This window comes from Halichoeres trimaculatus, unplaced genomic scaffold (assembly GCF_033239565.1).
Source record: "Halichoeres trimaculatus isolate MK-OKI-2021-1 unplaced genomic scaffold, fHalTri1.1 fHalTri1_scaffold_13, whole genome shotgun sequence".
In the NCBI taxonomy this organism is placed as follows: Eukaryota; Metazoa; Chordata; class Actinopteri; order Labriformes; family Labridae; genus Halichoeres; species Halichoeres trimaculatus.
In genome coordinates this window covers 24,475,389-24,501,894 of record NW_027437191.1, presented here as the reverse complement: position 1 = coordinate 24,501,894, position 26,506 = coordinate 24,475,389, and the positions used below count along the sequence as shown (strand labels likewise).

General features: G+C 40.0%; 1 protein-coding gene across 4 annotated transcripts in view; it reads right to left on the bottom strand.

Annotated features, from left to right (window-relative positions):
* myo6a (myosin VIa) overlaps positions 1-26,506 on the bottom strand; it is a 158,253-nt gene that overhangs the window by 115,627 nt on the left and 16,120 nt on the right. For all 4 annotated transcript variants that reach the window (XM_074684651.1, XM_074684652.1, XM_074684653.1 and 1 more), the window contains exons 2-9: positions 16,288-16,422; positions 8,791-8,860; positions 8,375-8,448; positions 6,178-6,307; positions 4,005-4,110; positions 2,478-2,533; positions 2,294-2,391; positions 777-941 (exon numbers count right to left, since the gene is read on the bottom strand). In XM_074684651.1, coding sequence (XP_074540752.1) covers positions 777-941; positions 2,294-2,391; positions 2,478-2,533; positions 4,005-4,110; positions 6,178-6,307; positions 8,375-8,448; positions 8,791-8,860; positions 16,288-16,404 — 816 coding nt within the window. In that variant the 5' untranslated portion in view covers positions 16,405-16,422. The remainder of the gene's footprint in view (positions 1-776; positions 942-2,293; positions 2,392-2,477; positions 2,534-4,004; positions 4,111-6,177; positions 6,308-8,374; positions 8,449-8,790; positions 8,861-16,287; positions 16,423-26,506) is intronic.

Below are 26,506 nucleotides of genomic sequence, written 5' to 3'. Positions count from 1 at the left end.
TTGAGTTTTCCAACTACAAATGTGAATCTTCACAAAGTTTACACTTTTTGAAGTAAATCCCCAAAATAAACCCCACATTTTCAGTGATTATAATGCTGAAACAGGACTAATGAGCTACTCTTTAAAGTGTAGCCTCCAGGATCAAACAAAGATAGAGAGATTTTAAAAATATAAACACGCTTTTAGTCTCCTCTCCTACAAAGCTCCTTGTCCTTGTCTCATCTGTTTACAGACTTTCTGATCAGCGCACAGGGAGGGGGATGGAAAAAGAGTTTACTATCAGATAGATCTGAGTGAAACATTCATTGAGATGCTTTCATTAGAGTCTAATCAGCAGAAAATAAGAAGCTTTGTGTCTTCATTAATTTCAGATGAGCTCTTCATCCGTGCAGAGGGAACAGAGACGTCCAGATGCTGGGAACATCTGTTCTCACTCAGTCAGATCAGAACTAACAGCAAGAAATGTTTCCAAGAAGAGATAAAGCATATTTCAATTTCATATCTAAGGACGGTCATCCTCAGCCACAGGTGAGTTATTCTGCTTAACACCTGCTGCTGCACACAGAGCCTACGGATGGAGATAATGAACTGAAAATGGACGTTACCTAAGGAGATGTTTTACACCACATTCAGAGACTGATGGATCCACATGATGAGAAAAACAAACCTATTTCTGAAAGTGTGTTTACTGATGTTTACTGATAAGTGCCTAGTCCCTGTTAGTGTTAGAAACTGATCATGTAAACCTGGAGTAAAGGGATTTAAAGCATCCGTACCCTGAAGGTGTCTGGGGAGCTCAGGTAGAACTTCTGCCGGATGTCCTCCGGTGCCCCGGCACACAGGCGGTAGAAGATGTGGTAGTTCCTCTCCTCAGGGCTTTGTCGGCAGATCCTGGACTTCTCCAGCAGGTAATGTGATACAAAACCACCTACCACTGCGTTCTGGTGACACAAAAACAAAGAAATCACGCTTTGATGTCTGGAATTGACAAAACATATGGTTAGCTCATGCTAGATCTGTTTTAACTCATTGGAAAAAATATTTTTTGCAAAGACTGAATCTACAGACTGTTGTCCCATCAGAATATCCACTGACCAATGATAAGAGCTCCAGTTTTTGGTGTCGATAGACTTATGTTACATTATCCATTGAAGGATCACCATATCCTCAGAGGGCCTGTTATTCAGGAAATTAGGAGGCTTGTTAGTCAGAAAATTAGTTTGGATTAAGTTGATATTCTTCAAATCCAAACTAATTTTCTGACTAACGGGCCATCAGTCTAACAAGCCTTCTGACTAACAGGCCTTCTGACTAACAGGCCTTCTGACTAACAGACCTTCTTACTAATGCCTAATGGGCCCTCTGACTAACATATCTTCTGAAAGAAAGCGTTCTGATTAACAAGCCTTCCGACTGTCTGACTGGCAGGCCTTCTGATTTTTAACTAACAGAAATCACAGATTCTTAGCCCATGCTGTGACTTCCACTACAAAGTCATGCTTGTGAAGAAAAAGTTATGACATCTGGGGTACTGTTTCCATTTTTTTTTTTACCACTGTTAATCAAAATTGATTTTTTTTTTATTTCATACATATTCATATTTTGCAGCAACAGACCAAAAAGTCGGACTGTGAAAGAACTCAGCTTTTGTTGTTGGGTTTTATGTTCTTTTTGTGTTCTGAAGCATTGGAAACAATCCTTCTGTCTGTCTGACTCTGTCACTCCTGTTTTTAAATGTGTGACATGATCATAAAGATTTCAATCATTTCATAATTTATGACAGCATTTATAAGCGTTATACAGTCTGGCCATTAATCTTATCCTGACACCACATTTCCAGAAACTTTAGTTTCTTTAATTATGCATGCAGAGAAAACTCAAATTAATAAACTTTAAAAAGATAAACACTAACAACATAAAGAACAACATCATTTATCAGGATCTAAAGTGTGTTTGAAAAGCTTATGGAAATATTCAGATTCATGCATGTATGCAGCTCTGCAGACGGATAATAACTGCATGAAGTGACGCCTCATTACGCTCTGTTTCGCCGTGTAAGCATCCGGGACGACAGCGGGAATATTGTATTTATTCATACATGCAGATACATTCATAAATATGAATAATTTAAGATCAATATAAACAGTTTATGCTGAATAACTGCTTCTATTAGGCATCATATTTTATTCATAGCTTTTACATCGTTGATAAAAGACTCTCAGGAGATTAACTCTGAAGTTTAAAGCACATATTACTATTACTCTCTGATGATAAAAAGGAAAGTAAGCTGCACCTTCTCGTTGAAGTGGATCTCCACAAACTTCCCGAAGCGGCTGCTGTTGTTGTTGCGGACTGTTTTTGCGTTTCCAAAAGCTTCCAGCAGGGGGTTTGCTGAGAGGAAAGAGGAGGTAAAGGTTGAGTCATTAAAACAGATTTATAACTGCAGAGAAAGGCGTGAAGAGATTTAAAAAACATACCTTCAACTATCCTCTCATCTATGTCCTGGCCTGTTCCGTAGGAGGTGGTCAGGTATCTGTCAGGAGATAGGGCAGACTAAGTAAATAGCAGTATATAAAAAATCTGCACACATTCAAGTGACGGCTTGAATATTCAGTGATATCAAAGTTAAAGTGAGGGTAAGTCAAGGAGAAATGAATATCTAAATCGAGAAAATCTAGACTGAGGGAAAAAAAATGAAAGTGAAATCATTTGAGCAGCTGTGAGCTCAAAGAAGGTAAAAAATAGTAGCAGTAGTTTTACTGAGATTTTTGAAGAGTACATGAAACGACAAGAAAGGCAACCAAAGGAGATACTAATAAAACATAGGAAATGATTCATGCCCGTGGAATTGACGGTTCAGGGTTTATTGTCAGAAGGCTTGTCAGTCAGTCCGGATTTAAAAATGTAAACTAAATCCAACCTAATTTTCTGACTGACAGGTCTTCTAAGAATATAGTGGATCCCTTTAAGGAGATATGTTCCCTTTTCATTAAATTTCTTTGGTGCAATAATAAACTGAGATAAACCCCCATTTCCATCAAGTGGTTCAGTTTGGTTCATCTCAGTACAGCCCATGTTTTGTGGCCTATCCTTTGACTAATCCCAGGATAGGTCCCCAAATTACAGCGACAAACCATCCCACTTTTTGGTGCCCTTCTGTTGGGGTGCCAGGCATACCGATAATCCCAGGAGATGGAGCTGGAAACACTGCAGGCCATTGATTGGTCAAAAAATTGTCACCTCCCATGCAACAGCAGTTGCTGTAACCCCCCCCCACTTGCCAATCACACTGACGATGAATTTATGGATGTCTTCCATCATTGCTTTTTGTTTATTGTGTTGCATTTTTCTTCTTCATAGGATTTATTAGCGGGGTACACTGTGTTCCGCCCCTACGGCGTCACGCTATTATGTTGCTGACGCCGCTTTTGGCATCCAGCAGTTAACACGCTGACCACCAAGAAGGACACAACTGGCAGTGGAAACACAAACAGGATCTGGCTTCACCAATCCAACCCGTATCAAACTGTACTGATCAAATCTGGACTACTTGGTGGAAACGGGGCTGAAGCTGTTCAGAGCTTAAGTTTGGTTTCAGGCCCTCAGACTGTCACAATCAGCTGGTGACAACACAGCAAAATGGATCCTGTTCCTCTGCTAAAAAAAAACAAGTAGACTCTTTAAAAAGAATCTGGAGTCTTGATGCCAAATTAATCTGAGTACCCAGACAAAACTAGAGCAAGGGTTGTTTTAAACATCCAAGTAAATCATATCCCTTCCGTGCAACATATCAGACCAATAATTCACAGCATGGAGCCTGAAATCCTTGGTTAGAGACAGCCTTGAAGCAGACTCTCAGACCACTTTCAGATCTCTTCTTTAATCTGAAGACTCTCTGACGTCACCCGTCTTGCTTTGACATGCTTTATTCACACCCAGTGAAACAAACATGATGCTCTTTAAACACGTCTCCCATCAGTATCTGGTCTCTGCTTCTTCCTCACCTGAGCACAAACTTGGTGTTTTCGGTCTTCCCGGCCCCGGACTCCCCTGAGACGATGATGGACTGGCTCATCTTCAGGACCTTCATGTCCCTGTAGGCTTTATCAGCTGGAGACCACAGAGACAGAGACAGAGGACAGACGTTAGATCAGACTCTGACACACAACTGACTTAAAATCTAAGTGCTGACTGCCACCTGGTGGACACATCAGGAACTGCAGCAGGACATTCATGAATGGAGTCGACAATGAAAACAAAAGATCGATAAATGGTCAGTCGCAGAGTATTTCAGTGACCAACAGGAAAACAGTAACAAAAAGATTCTGTGCAGACATTTCAAGGCAGAAATATTTCAGTTTCAACCTTTAAATACTAAAATATGAGAGGCCCTTTAATTAAAAACATAATAAAATGCTGATTAGGCACTGCTTGATTTTAATAAAGAACAATATATGATACACAACACACATTTTTAACAAAATTTGAAGAATTTTAACACTCAACAATCAGGATTTGGACCCAAAGTGATCAACAACACAACCAAACACCCACATACAGTGGAGGAAAAAGTTTTCAGACACCTTTCAAATTTAACACAATCTCAATATTATCAAGAAATATTTGTATGCCGGTATCAACAAATATGTATGCACTGAATTAAATAACCCATGACATCATCATGTTAATATCTGGTCGTCCTGCCATTAGCACGTAGTAGAGCTGTTTTGTCTGACATGTTCCTAACAAGCCTTTCACACTGTTCAGGGCTCATCTTGTCTCATTACTCTTGAATTAGTGCTTTTAATTCTTCTCAATACTTTGGTTTATACTTTGAAACAGACCTTGAGATAATCCACCACAGATTTTCAGTGGGGCTCATGTTCGAGGATTGAGAAGGCCACTCTAAGACTTGGATCTTGTACTCCCTGCAGCCAAGTTATGCTGACTCTGGATATGTCGCAAAGGGCATTATCTTGTTTCAGCCATAGAATGTACAAAGAGTGGACAGCTTGGCTCTGCCTTTACCATTGTACAGTTTTGAAGCAAAAAAAAAAAACAAAAAAAAAGCAGCCAGTATGGGCCCTGCCATTGTGCAGCCAGAGTCTGTGCAGGAGAGACTATGAGGGACTCCAAGAGAATCTGAGTGGAGCTGGGTGACAAAAATATTTATTTTTCTTTTGAGAGTCTTGGCTCTCCCTCCCAACATATCTTACTATTCCTGAAAAAAATATACCAAAACAGCAGCTGTCAATTATTGTAAAATGTAACGGAAGAACCCTGTTTTTAACCTCTAATAACTAGTGAAAAAGAAACTTTTCAGAAAAAAGAGGACTTGGACACAATGCAGCCTAATAATGTCTTCACATCACCACATTTGATGTGAGAAGCATTTCAACAAGGTGAATTTATTTTCTAGAGTTTGAAAACAGCTCATCTGGAATGACTGAGGAGACAGAGTTTTTGACCTTTACTGTAGCCAGCCACCAGGGACAGCAGTTTTTGTAGCGACCTCACTTTGAGCCAAGCGAGATGACATCCTTTCTTTTTTACTGTCAGTGGCTGAAACATCCAGTTTTGACCTGAACAGAACAGAGCATGTGCAGAAGCAAGCATCTCTCTCTGACAGAGGTGGATGCTGTACAAGCTGCATGTCATCTTGGACTATGTGCCCCACCCGCTTCATGATATGCTGGTGAGCTACAGGAGTACTTTCAGTGGTGGAATCAGTGAGAGACTGATTCCACCACTGAGCCCTGCACATGTGGATCCAAATAAGGTCATTTCTTGCTAAAGAAACCGTTGGATGCCCAGATCTTGGTTTGTCTCGTAAGCTGTTAGTTGGTCTATATTTCTGCAGAGTGGATCCAACTGCTGAACTTTCAAATGTGCTGGTTTTACATAAACATGAAGCAAAGCAACAAAAATTGTGTCTTATAATAAAACGTTTGATCTTCATTAGTGGATCATTGTACCGAACTGACCCAATACTCAACTGTCTGATGTGTTTTTATTGAACAAATCAGTTTAAAGTTTGTAATAGCTTCTTTAGCATTTGTTTAGTATTTGGGCTGTCCTAAGAGTGATTCTTAATGCAATATTTCACAAATGCATGCTGTGCATGTGTTTGGTTTTTTCTGTGTGTGGTGCATGGGTGTGTCTATGTGTGTGACTGACCAATGGCATAGACGTGTGGCGGCAGCGTTCCCAGAGACCGGCCCCGGTACTGCTTGATGGTCTCTGGAGAGTAAAGCTTTGGGATGTCATAGTACGGATTCACCGCGATCAGGATGTTGGCTACAAAAGTCTGCGAGAGGAGAAAGAGAGAAAGAAAACATGTCAGTTACAGGGTGAGACACAGATTTTTAAAATTGATTTGGTAAATACACAGTGTGATCCTCAGGGGATTATAAAAAACTCAAAAGTTTCACTCTTTTATTCCATCACAACCAAAAGAAGCTAAAGAAATCCTTTTACATTCAGGGTCAGTTCCTCTTTCCAACCACTTGAGGTCAGTGTCAGCCAGCAAAGGACTCACATCAGAGGAAGGACAGAGTAAACACACCTGAGGTCACCTGAGTCCTGTGTGCTCAGGTGTGTGTTTTTAGGAGACTTCTGCCTTTGCAAGGACTAGGGTAAGGTAAAGTTGAGAAATAAGAGAAAGTTTGAGTCAAACTGAGACCATGAGGGGTCGAATACCCCAGTACTTACAACACTAGTCACCTGTTCACATCTACAGCCTGTCACTGACCAATACACTGTCAGTTTCCATGTATTTCTTTTGTTATTCACTTCTTATCATAATCACTTCTGTCCTTCCTGTATTTGTGCCGGCCCTTTAAGAAGCTAATGATGATTATCACTGATGCATTTGAAGGATAAGACATGTTCCTGCAAGTTATAGCTAAAAGGAGAGTGTGCTATTAAGTGTTTGCATGTAAGTATCCATGTGTAAATGTGAGTAAGTGTGTGTGTACTCCACCCAGAGGTGCTGCGGGCAGGTTAAAACAAACACTAGTTTGATGTTGCATCAGGTCGTCTTTAGGTACATCTTGGTGTTTGGAGCTCCAACTGCTTTCAGCTTAAAGGAGTTTTATGCTGCTGACTTCTTTATCTAATTTACTTTTTTGATTCAACTCCTGAATGTATTTAATCCCTTATCTTTAAAGCAGTAGACAGGAATAAACTTGTAGACCAGTGCTGTAGTGCTGAGGAGCAAATAAAGTCCTAATTTCCAAATTGTAACACGATGGCTCTGGGTTGCTGTTGCGTGCAGTCTTGTTTTTGCCATGTTTCCTGCAAAAGAAACGTCCCTAATGGGGTGTTTTGCTTGCAGAAATTTTACAGCAAAATCTGAGAAACTTGTTCGATTCAGCATTTCATGGTGTGCTTTCATTTGGATCACAGATTCTGACTTTTTATGTAAACAAGCTGGTTTTCCTCTTTCCCTTATTAAATCATTGACTGTGTGGTTTCCATGGTGACAAAACACCTGCTGTTCATTTCAATAGAGAAACAAAAGTTAAAAATATTACATATTTTAAAAATTACAAAGGTTAGAAATGAGTAAAAGACACACACTTTCCCTAAGCCTTTTGAAAAGTTAAAAATTTGAGTGGGGAAAATCGAAGAAAATTTTGATTTCCGCGTGTCTATGCTTGATTACTCTTCCTCACGGACGCAGATGGCGTGATAGTCAAGGCACACTACACTGAAATTGAACTTTGTATTTCTCAACTGAATTGAAATTGAAAGAATTCTCTCACCAGAAGCAAAATTCAAAAGTGGCTTATGGTATGCCACTGATCCCACACCCAGTCAACAGCACCTGCCAATCACTAAGTGACACCTGCTAATGTGTGACAGGTGTCAATGACGATTGGCAGGTGTCACTGAAAGATTGGCAGGTGTCATGGCAGTTGGCAGGTGTCAATGAGTGATTGGCAGGTGGTGCCGAGTGATCAATGACATAGCATTTGCTGCTTTTGGATCTCAGAGTCACTCGAATACTTAACACTTTACTTTTCAAGTAAAAGCAGTTTCAAAACATACAAATTCAGTTTCAAAACATTAAATTCAATTTCAGAGAGCACTTTTCAAATACAAAATAACAAGTGAAATTCAGTTTCTGTTGGCACAAATCTCAGCCCAAATGAGACATTTGGCTGATAAATGGTCTGATTACAATATATGTTCTTTGACGATAATTGACAAAGGGTTTTTATTTTAAAAACTGAATTTGTGGTGCATTGTGCTGTTTTTGTGTGTTTCTTGAGTGTTGTTGACACCTTTCAAAGATCCCCCTTTGACCTAAAATATTTCAGAAGCCGTTTCTCTCTATGATGAGGTTTTCTGGCGTTGTGTCCACACTTACGTAAATTTTGTCTTTGCTGTATCTCACTCGGACATTGTTGAGCAGAGTGGCTTCATTCAAGTACATCAAGGAACCTGAGAGACACAACAAACACAGTTACAGCAACATTCAACCAAACTTCAGAGAAAACACCAAAATGACACAGAATTGTCACAGGAACCCATTAAAACTGTTTAACTATGATGACCACACATTCAATCAAGAAAAAATCATGCTCCCTGACACATATGTGTTATGTGTTATGTAAATTGATTTTATTTCTTTTATGTTATTTTAACTGTGCAGCACTTTGGTGAACTGAAATGTTTTTAAAAATGTGCTATATAAATAAAGTGGATTGGATTGGAAGGGAGCAAATATTCAGCCAAAGTTTAAAATCTTTGGTTGGTCATTTGTAAGAGAAAGGGGGGACTCACAGTTATCCTCCACATGTTTGTTGACGTCGTCCTCCGCAGGAAACACCTGGTTTATAGCAGCCAAAAAGGTCTGAAAGCAAAAGAAAAGAAGAGAGTGTGTCAGCTGATTGAGCAACTACAAAAATCATGAAACAACAAAACAACTTCGGAGACAGAAATAAGTCTGTAAGAATCAGACACGTTTTTTTTTTCAGAAGGGGGACGATATTTTTTGTAAGACAAAGACATATATGAGAAAACCTTCATCTCAGCCTCTGTCTGAAATGCTTTAGCTGCTGTCTCTCTAAGGCTACCAACTCCACAATCCCCCTACACTGACTAGTTCAGCAATGGGTGACTATCTCTTCCAAACCGTGGGCAGATCTTGAAGGTCTTGTTACAATCCCATGAAGACCTTTAAAAAGAACTTGTAAAGATCTCGTGACAATTTCAGGAAAATCTCTGGAAGGATCTCTCTGGAAGATCTTTTGAGTATCTTGTGACAATCTCAGGCAGATGTCTTGAAGATCTTGTAAAGATCTCATCAAGAACTTTCGAAGATCCCGTTGAGGTTTTGTGGGGATCTCTTTAAATCTGGGCAGATCTTGAAAAGATCTTGTGATGATTTTGTGCAGATATCTGACAGATCTTGAGCAGAGATCTTGAGCAGAGATCTTGAGAAGAGATCTTGGGTGGATCCTCTTAAGATCTTGTAAAGATCTAAGGCTGATCTCGCAAAGATATCTGGTGACATTCTTAAAGATCTTTTAAATATCCCATTAAGTTAGTGTGACCATCTACTCAAGATTTTGAGCAGATTTTGAAGTTCCTGTGACAGTCTCATGAAGATTTCAAAAAAATTTGTGAAGATCTTCAGCAGTTCTCGTAAAGATCTGCTGACAATCTTGTGAAGATATCATGACAATCTCAGGCAAATCTCTGGAAGATCCTGAAAGTATCTTGTAATAATCTCAAGCAGATGTCTTGAAGAGCTTGTAAAGTTCTCATCAAGATCTTTCCAAGATCCTGTTAAGATTTTGTGAAGATCTCTTCAAGTCTGGGCGGATCCTAAAGAGATCTTGTGATGATTTCATGAATTTCTTGTGATGATCTTGTGAAAAGCTTTGAAGATATGACCTCAAAAACCAAGTTGTTTCATCTTTGCTCTAAAGTCTCTGCTCTCAGGTTTGTTCTTTGGGAGCTTGAACTTGTTTTCATCCAGAGACTAAAATAGCACCCACTCCTGTTGCTGCTGGCCTGATGAATAATTTGGAGAAATGGGATCAGAGTGAGAAAAGAGTGGACAGAGGCAGAGACAGTTCAGAGAGGAGTCAACTCGTCCAAAACTCTGAATTATTCACAGGATGATGAACTCACATGGAATAGAAGCTTGTACAACAAAGCTTCACAGATAAAGTTTTACTCTCATCTCATATCCAGCTTAGAATCACTAGAGCTCACTTAGAGACAGGTTTTGTAAGTTTTATGACACTTCTTACATCACAGAGCTGAAGACACCCCAAATCTTTGTTAGCGGGTCTTGACTTGCTGTTGCTTGTTTTCTCTTGGTATTGTTAAAATTTCACCTCTTTGCCTGTTTCTAATACACACACATGCAATATTAGGCCTTTAAACACCTCTTCAGAAACCTAAGGGTGTCAAGTTTTCCTGCTGAGTTCAACTTCATTTCTTCTTCTTGTAAACTCGGCATCAGACAGTGGTTTTACTCTCCACACACTCTCCATCCCTGCTGAAACTCGGCATGTTGAACTAATCAGCCCGGCTTTATGAGGACTCCACATGTGACCTCCATGTTGTGCAGAGGGAGGTGTACCAGCTCCTGCAGCAGGCTCCCTCTAAGAGGGCGCTGAGGCTGCAGGGCCGAGGTGACGTACAGTCGACTCATTCTTTCCAGCGGTGGCATGTTCCACATTCTCAGCCCAAACTGGACGGATTCCACCACGCTGCGCCGCGTGAGGAGAATGGAGAGAGGAGAAGAGAAGAGGGAGGAGGAGGAGGAGGTGACGGAGGCCAAAACTTAGGGAGAGAAGCTAAACACTGTTCACCCTTTCATTCCCTGTACGGAGCAGAGGAAGTGTAAGTGGGAGCAGAGATAATCCCAGGAACAACCTCAGCCAATAGTTTGTATCGATGCTTTAACGTGACTGTGCATCCGATGTTTATACCATCAATTAATGTATAGCTCGCTGACATGCACAGATTTGCAGATACAAACTCAAATTTTGACTCTTTTCCCCCCAAAAAAACATATTGTTTCAGTTTGTATTTAAAAATATGACTTTTTAAAAGTTTGATTGAGTTAGAAAAGAAATGGGAGGAGCTCAGCCCGGAAAACAACATGTCAGGAGAAGTTAAAGCTCCTGTGAGGAACTCTCAGTCTGCATGGAATTTGGCGCCCCCTGTGTTCAAGATCTTACCTCTGACATCCTAGCCTATCTTGTCCTGAACAAGTGACAGCTTTTTTTTTTTTATTCCATCCTGCTGTGAAACATATCTCTCACTGTGACAAATTTAAGTCCAAAATTTTAACAATGACCCTCGCTCTGCTGAAATGTTTACATGCATTTAAATCACCTGATAGCTAATGCTAAATGTAAAGACTGATGTTTACTTTGGCACACTAAGCTGACGGCTTAAGGCCAATTTAGGCTCAATATTAAATACAGATCTGGATATGGACAGAGTCTTCTGTCTGCATTCATTTTTTCTGTATTTTTGCAAGTTTCCATAAAGCTTACAGATACATATGAAGCAGTACTACTGGATACCATTAGGGGCAGTGTTGCTGTTACAACCCGATATGTAGCTCTAGTGACACGCAAAGAAGAAATAACAATGGAGGAACTTTTTGAAAAAAAAATTTGCGAGTTGGTGAGGAACTTCTGCTTCTGATTTGTTTTTGATGCCAGAGGTATTAGGAATACTTCCTCTAAAGTCGCCAAGTTTGTTTTTGAATTAGTTGTTGTTGTCATTAACTTTGACTCTGGCCTGCCCCTCCTTGGTGGATGTATTGGTCAACAGTAATGCTAACATAAAGAACGCACAGAAGTATGTGAACAGTGACGGTAACAGCCTTACCCCATAGGGTGGTGCCCAAGCAAACAGCTTGGTGTCTTTCCCTACATGTCACCCCACATTCTCACCCCATCTCCTGCTGTAGACACTGTCTACTCCTCTCTGAATAAAGGCAAAAACAAAAAAAGTCTGAAAATGTATTTTTGCCTTAAAACTCCTCACTGTAGCTCCAAGTGGTACACAGGGAACGACCTCTTCTGTCAGTGCAGTACCATGGTTCTCTGCTCACTGCATCCTGATTTTGCTGACACAGATGAAGAGAACTTGAACTCAGAACTCAGAAAGAACTCAGAAAGAACTTGATCTCCATTTTCTGGATCAAAATACTCAAAAACTATGGCATGCTACAAAGCTAGGTGTTAAAAAGGGGGAGAACAGCCCTGTAAATCTGACCAAAGGGGCAACGTTGTTACTTTGACATCACATTTTGGGCCACATGAATAAAGCTCTTAGAACAACATGCACCACGCACATCCTGAGTAGTGACAATATCACAAGTTTTTAAATTCACCCTTTTTAAGTGAAAGCACAAACCTGCCGAACAACATTCAAACAGATCTTGTGTGAGAGCTGCAGGGCACAGAGAAACTCTGCCACTGCACTGTTTCACAACTTTTCTGGATCTCAAAACTTTAAACCTTGCTTGAACTCCAATTTCTGCCCTTGATACCTACAACTAACATCCCTTTAACCTTTTCAAAATCATCAATCTCCAACATCAACGTCCTCCAGGACTGACAGTCTGCAGGGACAAAGCCTAGGCCTTAGTGGCTGATAGTATGACAGAGTATCATGCTCTCTGTCGCTCTCCTGACGTCCACCACAGGAGCTCTGCCAGAGAGTGAGCACATCGACACACACTGGCACAAACTGGCTGCAGAGGAACAGACAGGACATTGTTCTGACTGTCAGAGGCCCTCAGCTACAGCCCGGAAACACACACTGAGCACAGATCTGACGAGGACACATCCACATGTAGCCAAACGATGCTGATGGTGGGAAAATGCTGTCATCTTTCAGACACAGGTTTGGGTCTAAATACTTCTGTCCAAACCTTCCTCTCTTTCCATAAACCAAAGACAGACATCCTCCATACATGTTGATGGTAGCAAGTGGAAGGAGTTATTCTGACATGGAGCTAGAAAAACACAACCAAAGTGAAACCAAACACTAAACAGATAAAGCTTTCCTAAATGAGGATGAAGTTTGGCTTGACTTTCACTTGCTTTCATGAACTTGGAGAACAGCACAGGATGAAGAGTGAAGCAAGTTAGCTTTCTGCTAAGCAGGTATGTGACAAACACCCTTGATCAGCTTGTGCTAACATGGCAAGTCAGGTACATGGCTCTCGAGTCTTACTCACAAAGAAACACAATGCTACAAGTGGTTGCTGGGCAAGTGGAGTGTGTTCATGTAGTCACTGTCAGAAGCTGTGGGTGTGTGCTGCCACTGGCACTGATCCAAAGAGTTTGAATGTTGTGTTCACTAACAAGTAATGACAATTCCTGGAGACCCTACCTTTAAGTTTAGGCATTAGCGGTTGCTTAGTCTTTGGTCTTTTTTTGTCCTTCTAGTGCTCCCATAGTATCTTTACATGATTTACAGCTCAAAAAAGGAAAACTTTTATTCCAGTTTCTTTTTTAAACACTTTGTTTTAGCTGCTGCCTCTTTAAGAAACCCCCTTCCTTGTGATTGGCCTGCCCCCTAAGGGCTTTTTAGGGGGCGGAGCTATGAACAGACCTTTGTGTTTGAGGCCTACTCATTGCGATGTGATGATCTTATTCTCTCATGGAGGTCTTGTGTGTTTTTTTAAGTGAAGTGCTATGATCATCTACAGATTCTGGGATTTCTACGACATGAACATGTATTGGTTACACGTTTCCTTTCCAGCAGGACGTGGAATTGTACTTCTCTTGTGTTTTTACGGCACTAACAGCTGTATGAGGGATATTTTAAAGCTCCTGTCAAGTTTCCCGCCGACATCTCTTTCTCGTCCCTGTCAGCCTCCTTTGATTCACCCTCAGCATGTTAATGATTCACCCTCTCACTAATCCTCTGTGGAACAGGTCACTGCTCCTGAACCAATAAAGCGTCATTCACTCAATATTTCACCTCCAGATGGAGCCGCTGACAGCCTGCAGCTCTAATTTTCCTGAGTGCAGAGTAAATTAGTGTATCTGAAGTGGAGTGGCTCCTCTCAGCCCGAAGACAAACAGGCTTCATCTGGCCCCGCCCCCCTCCCGCTCCGTGTTAAGTCACTTTTCTGCTGGTTCAGGTGCTGTTTGGCCCTCAGTCAAGCTTTTAATGTCACTAAGAGCTCGTAGCTGTGGTAACCCCCAAAGCTTGGTGTCCATCTGGGTAATCTTTTCCCAGAACGCCTCAGTGAGCGAGGACTCCCTTTGTGAGAAGCTCCTCACTAAGTTTGTGTGCTGCGGGCCAATAAAACACAGAACTGTCAGGGTTTAATGGGAACATGGATCTCATTACAGACTGTGTGTTTAAAGTGGGCTGTGTTTCATCATGTGTGTGACGTTTGAAGAGGAAAACTACAAATAAGCAGCTGTTTTTAAATCCTTTAACTCAACTTGTCGCAGCTGCTGGTGTTCAAAGAGGACTTTTTTTTTTTTAACAACTCCATCTTCTGCACTCTTCCTACAGTGCGAGTGTTAGATTATGTTGAGTTCTGTGTTTCTGTTCATTATGAGCATTTATTATATTTATAATTTTAATATTAATGTCCAGCTAGCATGTTTGAATGTCTCTGTTTAACATTTCATGACTGACTTTTTACAGAAGATATTGTTACACAAAAAGTCTGGTTCTTGTCAATGCTTTTGTCTTTTACACTGTGTGTTTTCTTACATATTTTAGATTCAGGTCCAGATCAATTGACTTCTAAACAGATGTTTTTTTTTAAATGATTGAATAATTTATGACAGTTGGACATGATGCCCTACCAGACATAATACCAATTTCAACACAATTTCAAGAACAGTATAAAAATGTTTTTTTTTTTTTGCTACAATTAGCTTCCATTAAGTTATGATAAAAACTCATAGTGTGTAAGGTTAAATTATGAATATCTTACCCCATAATTGGGTATTGAAATGTTTTAGTATGTTACGTTAAAGATGCTGTGAGAAGGATCTGTAACACGTCACAGTATGTTACATTATGATCCAATTTTACGTTACATTATGATCTGAACATCTTGCTGTATGCTATGCTATGCTATGCTTTTATTTTACATTTATGGTGCCTTTTTCTACAATATGTTTTGGTAGGCCATGTAACTCAAAAATACATAACACATTAAGTAACATGATGACAAAACATTTTACATAGCATCGTGTTTAAAACGGTAAGATACTTTAGGATGTTTGTTTTGATAAGACACAGTAAGATATAATATATTTTGTTAAAAGCTTGTGATGTTTTAAACAAAGCATTTGATTAAGCCATGTGATGTGAGACTGCATTAATACATACATAATAAACGTTATGTTAAAATACAATAATAAATGCTAACATAGAATATGATATGATGCATTACAAAATCATAGGATCAGGGGTTGATGCATCACGCTAAACTGCAGTGTAATATGATTTGAGAGGATATGGCGAGACACCTTATGTTACATTACGATACAATATCCTGGCACCGAGTTATCTCGTGCTGTCAAATTGAACAGCTGTTCAAAAAAAACTATTTCAAGTTATTATATGAAATGGCTGTAATGATGTGAAAACAACATGTAAGGCCTCAAGCTCAGGCACTATGTTGAACCAAGAAACAAAAATGGCCGTATCTGGACACGACGTCAATATGCACCCTGATACATCTCTTTCTACGCTTACAGGTGGAAGTTAATCCTTAATTACAGGTAGCCAAGTCCTGAAGTATACTCTGCTTTATGTTTGTTTGACTAGGTATGAGTCGTACTTAACATGATGAATAATGTGCTGAGCTATCATAAACATTAATCTCATGATTAAGACCTTAGAGTCAGTAGAATGACAGTTACTAAGGAAATATATAGACTGATACGTAGCTTATTCTTATGTCAACACAAAAGGAGTCACCTCATGCTGGACATAAAAATGAATGCAGGCATGTGCACTCAGCCACCAAAGTTTGAGAGTTTTGATTGAACAAAGTGTCCCCACACAATGTTTGTTCCCAAAAAGCCAAAACATGTCCATGCTGTGGTGTAAAACTGGAAAACTGAGTCAAACATGCACATGGGACTTGTAACGAGTCTACTTTTAGTACTCCACTTCCTTTCTAATAACAGAAAGGCAACAGTTTTTCACCAAACATTTCCAGATGGAAATTATACGTTTTCATTGTGAGCTCTGACTCATGAAGGAAATCAAAGCAGGATTTGTCCAGCTGCTGTATGAGCTCGTGGTCACTCTCACCTTTCCCTTCTGTTTGAGAGGTTCGATGGTGAGGCTGTCGGGTCCGATGTCCACGATAGTCCCCAGCTGGAACCCGTCCGCTGGGTGGGGCGCCCACACCGGCTTCCCATCCTCCATCGCACTGCTGGGGAGGCTCTGGAAAAGATTACATGTGAAAGAGTCAGACGTGAGCTTGAAACCATCTGGGACCTGTTGTTTATTTAGGTTCAGGGAGGTGTTCACTCAGATTATAAGACATCTCACAAAGTCAGATTGTAGATCTTTTCATTTCTTGAATCTTTGTGAATTAAAAATGTTTTTAATTGTATTGGAGTTGTAACAGCAGTAACTGTTTTTTGATAGTCTCAGTTTGTAGATGAAGTATTGAACGCAAACAACAGGAGCGATCCTCAAACTGCATTGACTCATGTCCTAACCCCAGCCCTGAGCTCTCTGGGGCTTTGTGGCGGCCAACAAACCAATTACTGTGTTATTGAGTCAAACTAGAGGCTGATAGTGTTACTCCGGTGATGTTGTAACAGAACAAGGGCTTTCCTCTCGGGGCCGACCTCTGATACTCCCAGACTCTAATGATCTAAAGAGATAAAAGTAAAAATAGCACGTCAGGTCACACTCTGAGCTCCAGGAGCTTCATACTCAGTTATAAATATAGATTTCTACTAAATAATTAAATCAGATTTCTCTATTCTAAACAAAGAACGTGAAAAGTAAGTTTTTCATAAACCATTTAACACTAAACATTAAGAGCATTTCTTGAAGAAATCCCCCGAACATTTTTGTTTTCTAGCTCCTTTTTTTCAGATGTTATCAGAAATCTTTACTTTTTTCAGTATTCATACATAAAGATGTGTGAAAGCCTGATTTGTAGCGACCCGAAATGTAACAACAACCTTAAATGTAACATAAGTGCTGAGCCCAAAATGTGATAAATAAAATGTAATAAAACCCAAAGTGTGATTTGTTACAACTACCAATTCAACTATTTCAGTTAGCAGACGCTTCTGTCCAAAGTGACTTACAACACAAGCAAGAATTTAAGGGTAAACCTCGATTAGTGCAATAAAGAGCTAGGCTGCAGGTGCTGCCATCAAGTACCCGAGGAAGTGTCTTTTTTCTATATCTTAAATAATGTAGGCACAGCTAGCCACAATTAAAAACCAACGTTAACAATATCATTTAACCTTCAACAATCAGTGCTAAATATTCACAAAGAGCTGGTTCTTAGACCCTCTGACTCATTCTACCCCTGAGGACAAAGAGGAGAAGTGTCAGACTAAGTGCCTAAGTGTTCCCTTAACAGATGAGTCTTCCGACATCTCTTAAAAGTGGAAAGGGACTCTGCAGATCATATGGAGTTAGGTAATTCATTCCACCATTGGAGAACAACAAAGGAGAAGAGTCTGGCTAGAGATTTAGAGCCATGCTGGGCTAGGAGCACCAGGCACCTCTGGTTTAGGACAAGCATGGCTAAAGCCAAATGTAAGTCAACAACGGCTCAGTAACAGTTTAACATAATCAAATTGCAACAATTATAACATTATCGCAAGCTATTTACTCTTTATAAACTATTTGTAGTCAATACTGTCTCAACTATTTACACAGTTTACAGTCTACATGTCAGAGGCATCATGCTAATCTGCAAAGCAGCTTCTGTCAATCATGAGACAGAGACAGAGAAGTCCTGACCTGCTAAGTCTTCACTCTGAGCTTCACAGGACTGCAGCATGATCTTAATCTGTCTGCTTCTCATTGCACTTAAATATATATCAAATATAGGTCTGTGGCTGTGGTAGAACTACGAGCAAGTTGTAGATCTAAAATGCCAAAATGTACCATTTTTGGGTGCCCAAGAGTTCAGACTCTTAAGCCCCATTTCCGCGGAGCAATTCAGTTTGGTTTGTCCTGTTGCGGCACATATTTTGACTAAATTAGGACTGGTCGCCAAATCAACAACCCGTACCAACTCACTTTTTGGTACCCTTCTGTTGGGGTGCCAGACGTACCAATCTGACCCCAGAAGATAGAGTTAGACACACAATTGCGTAGCTCATGCAACTATCACCATCTGGTTTACACACCACCTACCAAGAGGGGGTATGGTTGGCTGTGGAAAGCAAACAGGATCAGGCTCTACTGATCCAACCCGTACCAAACTGAACTGATCCATACCGGACCACTACGCAGAAATGGGGCTTTAGTATAATGACTGCGCCAGTTTGGGCTGCTGGTTGATCTGATCTTGGCAGGAGTTGTTGTCAGTTGTGATTTTTAGTGTGTTGATGTTCATGGTGTTTCTAATGGCTGTTGTCTCTAGCTCAGTCACTGATGTGGTCAGTGCAGGGGGTTGGGGACTTGTTTTTCCAGTTTTCTCACACATGTTGGGAGTTTGTTTTCCCTCCAGCAGCTCATTTTTCAAAGGAGATCAGAGTCTGTGTGACAATTCAAAGCCTTTTTTAAAAGTGAATACATGCTTCACCAGCACAAAATGATGTTAGTCCCCCCACACTCTAAATGTCACAGGATCTGAGTTTTGTTGATGGGCACTTATCTGGATTTAGGACCTGAGACACGGTGGCTTCCTGCCAAACTACAAACTTAATAACAGTGTTCAGTGATCTTCTCTGGGGACGTGAAATAAATGACCCCTGAGTAAAGTGCTATCTGAGGAGAGGCTGTTAGATTCAATTAGAGACATTAAACCATCATCGTCTGAGTACAATCCAGTCTTTTATTAGAGGAGAACAGATGATTGCTCTCATCATTCAGGAGCTAACTGTTCTCCTTACGACCAAACCAGCAGGTGAGACTGTCTGCCTGATTCAGGGACATCCTAAGGCCCGCAGGTCTGAGGGTATTCAGATCAAAGGTTGTTTGTAATTCATTGTCAGGGCTGTAAATTCCCTGTGAACAAAGCTCCATGCAGCATTTCTCTGTGGTATAAAAAACAGGCCATTAAAGGAGAGAAAGCAATGTTTAAATCAATCCTGGAACAGTCCGAGCCGGATTGCAGATCAGAGCCTGTGGACCGTGAAACCTCTGTGTGTGTGTCTGACAGTTAACAACAAGAGCTGCTGTTTTAAAGCCACATGCGATGATTTTAGAGGACAGGTGTGTTCTTAAGGTGCCAGGTTAAAAAGGTTGGGCAGTTATTAATAAGTTGGTATGTAGACGGAGTGGTTTGGGTTTTTATGGTGAGTTAGATCGATTTGTTAAGTGTGATGGGGTTTCCAGTTTGGGAGGATTAAAGATAGAAATAGTTGCAAAGATAAAATCTATACTTCAGTGATCAAAGCTCCTCTAGGGAGTTTTTTATGGTTATGAAATGGACTGAAATCAATACACACATCCATACATGACCTTAAAAAAGCCAAAAACACAGACAGAAAGATGATTGATTATTTCTCTATGGAGATTTACAGGGGTAGGTGTCAGTTGTAGACATTAATCTAAATGACTTTCTTTTTTTTTATCCAGGTGACAAGATAAGAATCCTTTTATCAAAGTGACTCCTTATGCATGTGCAGAATAAGTTTGGCATGACAACTTTGTCCACAGGAGGTGACAAGATTAAGTATCTATTAAAGAAGAAGTTAAAGAGGGGGTAGTGTTTTTTTAGTCTCTATTCTGTCCCTCTGATGACCCTGAAGTAGCTACAAATGATTCACAGTAATGCTGCACGATTTGGGGAAAAGGTGCGATTGGCGATTAGGTGGACAGTATTGCGATTGCGATTGTGCTTGCAATTTAATAAAAAAAATTGTGTCATGAGTCTACAGACTTGTTTGGTTATCATGGAGAAAAATCAAGAAAAAAGCAGGGATGGATTACTGAGGATTTTAATTGTGTAATAATTCTCAAAATATCCAAACTTACTGTATACAAACAACAATGTACAGCACAACAGTACTGTTTTGTTTGTATTCAAAATAGCACATTTATGCCACTTTTGCTTTGCACGTTTTGAAAATTATATCTTTTTGCTGTGTCATTCAACCGGTAACCAAAATAACACCAAATAACAGAGGTAGAGTTTCTTTTCGCCTTGAGCGCCTCACTTACTTCTTTGTGCTCCATCTTGTCTGATTAAACTGCCGTACCAGGGGGGCAGGTAGTCGCATGGCCCGTTGAAACAGTGACTGATTAGTCATCTCACGCTCAGTCACACACACACAGACACACACACATCACTCACACAAACACGCTCATTTTTTTAACACTTTTTATAAATAATTGCACAATCGCACCTATTTTGCGATTGCATGTGCTGACATTGGGATTGCGATTGCGATTGCGATTGCGATTGCGATTGCGATTGCGATTGCGATTGCGATTGCGATTGCGATTGCGATAATCGTGCAGCTCTAATCCACAGCTCAAACAAATCCCTATTCAACTCTTCCTGGTGTCTAGAAAATTCTTGTTCCAGCCTTGGTCTGAAGCGTTGTTTCTTTAAGGCTATCTGCTCCGCAACCCCTCTTCATTCTGATTGGCCAGCTCTCTAGAGGTCTGCCAAGGGACAGGATACAGGCTGACTTTGGGGTTTGAGAGCCACCCCAAGTCAAAAGAGCTCATTATTTCTGCAAGTCTTGTTAGATTTGGTGAAGATCTGGTCCTAGAACAGGATGTTTTGATCATTGTAAGGTCAGATTCAGGGATCCTTCAACAAATGAATAAAGAGCTGAAAATCTGCATGTTTAGTCTCGGGATGCACAATATAAAAATTTTGTCTGATACTGATATCCGATATTTATATTGCTGTTGTGGCCAATAAACAGTATTTACGATATCAATATTGGTTACAAAAAAAAAAATCTGAGATGTCGAGGTAGTTCAGAGAGAAAGAGTGGTGCATTGCGAGAAAAGACGATCATGGAGAGGAAGACGAACCCAACCAAAAAAGTATGTTTTGTCTGTTTTTTGGACCAAAAACAGGAGGAGAGACATAAAAGAAGAGGGTCTACTCTTCTTACATAGTCATAAAAAACAACATTATTTGGGTCTTGAAAGATCGTTCAAGATGCTCTGAAGCAGCTAATGAGTAAATAACGGCCCACCTTTGTATATCAGCCGATGCCGACATGTTAAAAAAATGACCAACATCGGCTGATACATATGCATATATCATGCATCCCTAGTTTAGTCTGAACATCAAGCATTGGTACTTAAAATCCACATTTACAACATCAGAAGCAGAATACCCTGTTTTTTAAAAAGTCAAACTCAGTTAAAATCAGTTATTGTAGCTAACACTAGCAGAGCCATCACCCCCAGCCTGCAGTCCTCCCTGCAGACTAATCAGGGTTTATTCTCCTGAACTGAATCAATACTGAGCAGGTTGGTGTCGCCTTGTTTCCTGCTTTCACAACATTTTTACAGCAGTTGTAACAGAGATCGTATTCATTCAAACTGCCAAACTATAAAACATTTATTCACAGGTTCACTCTGACCGCTCCTCTTCCAATAAACCTCCTGGACTCCTCAGATAATAAACTATTTCTTCATACATTTAGGACCATCAGGAAACCACTTCCTCCTCCTCCTCTGTGACAGGACCGCTCGAGGCTGACGAGTCACCTCTGCTCTGACTTTCAGGTTACCGTGTCTATCCATACACAAATATTTTATGACCCACAGCTCTGCAGTCACGCTCCCTTTTTCTGACTAGGAAGAAAGAAGGAACACGAACAGGAGGTAAATATCTGCTGTGTGTTAAACCCTGATAAACACTACGAGGACGAGGGATGGATAAATAATAATAAAATAAATAATGGAGCTGTACTTGTAAAAACTATGACATAAAAACTATGACATAAATGCTCACCAGGAGTCTTCACATAAAGACAGATGGGGGAAAATATCACAGGACAGAAAAAACAGGATTCACCCTGATGATATAAAACCTGACACAGCTGAATAACTACAAGACAAGATGTTTAGTTTTTTAGACTGAGAAATAAAAAAGAAAAACATGTGGATTCACCACTTTTTGATTATCAGACAGTTTATTTCATTAAGTAAAGGTAAGATGGAAGTACAACAAAGTATCTACAGTGGCCTGGGAGGTCATCTGCACCAAAAATATTTCACAAAATGCAACAATACATGCAAAAAATAAAGGCCAAAAAATTTTACACAATATTTCAAAAGCACAAAAGCATTTGATAAGATGCATGAAGGGTTCATATTTTGCGACATTGTTCTACATTTGATGCAAATTTACTGTATTTTTAAAATGTTTTTCAAAAGATTTTTGAGATATTTTTGCAAAACTTTTAGCCTTTTCCAAATGGGTTTTTCCATTATTCAGGGTCTCGCTATTTTTTTCTTTTTCTGGCCAACAAGTTGGGTTTTTTATTATTATGAAATGTTAAGGCACTTGACCTTCAGGGCCTCCATAGATCCAGCTGTAAATTTTTTGCACTTGTAGTGTAATAAAAATAAATATTTTATTAAAAGAATTAAGCCCAGCAAAACAAAAAGTGCCAAAATATTTTGTTTTATTTATGCAGATGCATTAACTGCTAATATTTTCTCATAAGCTGATTGTTTTTATGCACAAATATTTTGCTGCTGTAAACCATTTCTTAACTGTACAGAAATCTTAAAAAGTGCATGTATTTAAAAAGATTAACCAGTAAAACTTCACAAAAGAGGACAAGTAGAGCTTATTATCTACTCTTCCACTCTGTCATGAAGCCAAAAACATCGACAAACCAACAGGAAACATTAACACCAGACATGTCTGCTGCTGCTGTTGCTGCAGGGCATGCCGGGTTAAAGCATCTGCCAAATGGGACTCAGCAGCATCAGCCTCCGATCAATGAAATGATTTCACATCATAAAGTACTTTCATTTAAGTTTCTGCTCGTCTGCAGAATGGTCAGGATGAAAGAGAGACAGAGGACGGACGGCACACGTGCAGACACCCTGAGAGGGCGGAGAACATCTCTGCCTGAGCTGTTAACCTGAGTTTAACAACACCAGTAAAACTAAAAGTGATCAAATACAAACTCAGGATGAAGGGTTAACGCGTCACTGAGGCTGTGCTGAGATCTGGAAGGATGCTGCTTTCATGCAACCTGGGAAATTCTGTTATTGGACTCCCTGCAGAGATGAAGCGTCCTGCAAAGCTGTCACCCCCCCTACAGGTGAAAAGTACAACGATGCGAAGAGAGGAGACTGATGGGAACTTTCTAAAGCATCATCCTGCACAATTCACTCATCTCTGAACAGACACAGACATCTATGAACACTGCTAAAAATAGTTTTTCTGCTTTCTGCCAACTTCAGCTCCCTCGGTCTGCCCCTGCCCCTCCTCCTCCTCCTCCTGCTTCCTCTGAATTATTGAGCTCATCTTGCTGCTACTTCAGCATGCTAACACTCAGAAAAACCTCTTTAGAAGTGTAAAAACATCCTCTCAAATGATCATTTTTAATCGTGCACACCCTAAGCGTAGTGATGCTAAAGCTAAGGCTGGTGGGACCTGTGAAGTATTTCCAGCACACAAAGGATCTAAAGTGCTCCTCAGGTTTTTGTTCTACTTTTCATGGCTGTAAAGTCAGATATGACACACTTTGGACACACATGCAGATATATACAAATCTGCAGTGACCTCAGTTCAGCCTGAAGGGAAAACACACCTTGAATCTGCTCTCAGTTTTCTCTAACTTCTGCAGCACTCTGTCACAGCAGCAAAATTTATTTTTCATCTGAAATCTCCTGCTGTGGAGTCTGTGAGCTAACGCCTGAACTGGCCTTCAGGATGTGCACTCACATTAAAGTTATCTTCTCTTCAATAAAACATCCTCAACTATCTGTTTGCAGCTTCAGCCGAAATATCAAACTCCTGCATGAATTAAGCGTTAACTTGCATGGAGAAGATTATTTCCATTAACATCGTCAGTCAGGTGAAAAATGAAAGTTGCAGAGGAGAGAAAAGCAGCAATCTCAGTGAGTCATACGGGGTTAGCGGTCCACTGACACACAGAGGAATTATGCTAATGGAAGCAAAGCAAAGTAAATTGGTTTTGAGATTTTGCACAGCAGGAACAAAAAGTGATCGCATTAACTGGAGGAGGAAATGCAAAAACATTAATATGATGCGTGGTTATTTTCTCTCTTTTTAACAGTCCACTGAATTAAAAAGGAAATAGGAGAGCTGATCATCACATTTTAACACTTCAAGCTCAAGATTTTTGCACCTTTAAGGCATTTTTGGTAAACTCAAATTACAGAAAACTTGCAAACGTTGAAAACTCAATGCTACTTGTGCGCATTTTATAATGCTTAAAGAAAGATAAAGCAGATATTTTTTATGTATTTGCAAAAGTTTTCTGTTTCCAATATCAGAAATCTGGAAAAATGGAACAAAAACTTTGATATCCAGCTCATGAAGTGTGTTGAGGCAATAGGTTCCATAAAAAATGCTCAGAGCAGCACTTTCTATGAGTTCAGCGAGGCATGACTATCACATCATATACATCTGTGAAGAAGAGTAACAGAGCACAGATTCACAGAAATCTTCTCCCCATCTGCAAATACCTCAGTTTCAAGAAAACCTGATGATTGAGTTCCTGGTCTTTAATCGCAATGGCAAAAGCACCAGCTCAGCTCGCTACAGCCAGAGACTGTAGAGCAGGGGTGGCCAACCCATGGCTCGCGAGCCGCATGTGGCTCTTAACTTTTGATGTGCGGCTCTTTAATCCATTCCCCAAAAAAATAAATATAGATCTATATATAGTTGTGAGTAGTGGTGTGCTGATCAATCGAGAATATTGATATATTGATGCCTGTGTTGGGATCAGTATTGGTCAATACTTGGGTGATGAGGTTGATACTTATGTTTCAGTTTCTCTTCTCGACATGTGCTCCTCTCAATTGCTCATGTGCTCATAGCTATCCAGATAGATGAATGGAAATGTATTACTTTTCAGTTTTAGTCATTTCGTTTATGTGTGAGAGGAACTTCCATAGACGTAAATAAGTTTTTCTGTGAAACTGTTAAATAAAACGGGCATGTCATCTCTTGCTGAACTAAAAATGATTTTTCTAATTTTTGAATTTAAGGAATGCGTCATGTTGAATTTCAAGTGGGTTAAATAATATTTCAAAGCAAATAAATCCAGTTTCAATGTTAAAATTACTTTCAGATCATCCTTTTTAAAAGTCAACATACTATTTTAAATTTGGCTTCTAGTGGCAAAAATCTCAGCACATAAATGAAGTTATACTATGTGTTGTACTTTTTAGTTGATCTTGTCTCTAAGTACCGTATTGTTCTGATTATAAGACAAAGTTAATGTTTTTTTTTCTCTCTGTGAAATTTTCTTTAAAAAGTGGGGTTGTTTTAATTTTAGGGACCACGTTTTGATTGGCTACATAGGGAGGTTTAAAAAAGTGTTTTTTCTACATCTCTTGTGGTGGTTGGCACATTATTTTTCCTGACTCTCTGCTATATGGAGGGTGAATTTATTCTGTTACATATAAGAGGGGTAATTTTAAATTACCTCTCCTGTGATCTGGCACTTAATAGAAAATAAAATTATTACAATCAAAATCATCTTATATTTGGTACAATATGGTAACACGTTCCAGTTAAGGTGACAAGGCAAACTCTAAGGTGGAGCTGAGGCAAGCTTTATGCCCCTGAGCAAACCTCTAAAATGCACTCACCTTCAAACCCGTAGCCTTTTTTTTCTTTGCAGTAAAATCTGGTTCTGGCTGTGAATGGGCTTTCAAGGGTATTCAAAGGGTTGAGGCCGAGAGCCGAACAAGGAGCTGCTTCAACAAAGAACCTTGAATCCATATATGAAGTGCGTGCCCAAACCATCAGACCAATAACCCCCCAAGTGATGCCGATGTTTATCCATTTGCTTCCTCCTTAGCTGCTAAACAGAATAGGTCCAAAACCAAAATCCCCAGTTACCACCAGACTACTGTTTACAGCCAGTCCTTTTTGATTATCTGCTTTCCCTCTGATCTTTTGAATGGGGTTGTATGGGGACTCGTATCAATTGAAGCCAGCCTCAAGTGGACACTTGAAGAACCGCAGCTTTGGGCATTTCTGCATCTGCTTTATTTAAATTTCCATCAAAGAGAGCAGCCTAAGTTTAACACTGGATAAAAAAAGTCGGGACCTAGTTCTCACAGCTAGAGATGAAGTGACTTAGACTCTACCTACACCTGCTGCTCAATGATTCACCTGATACGCAAACAAACC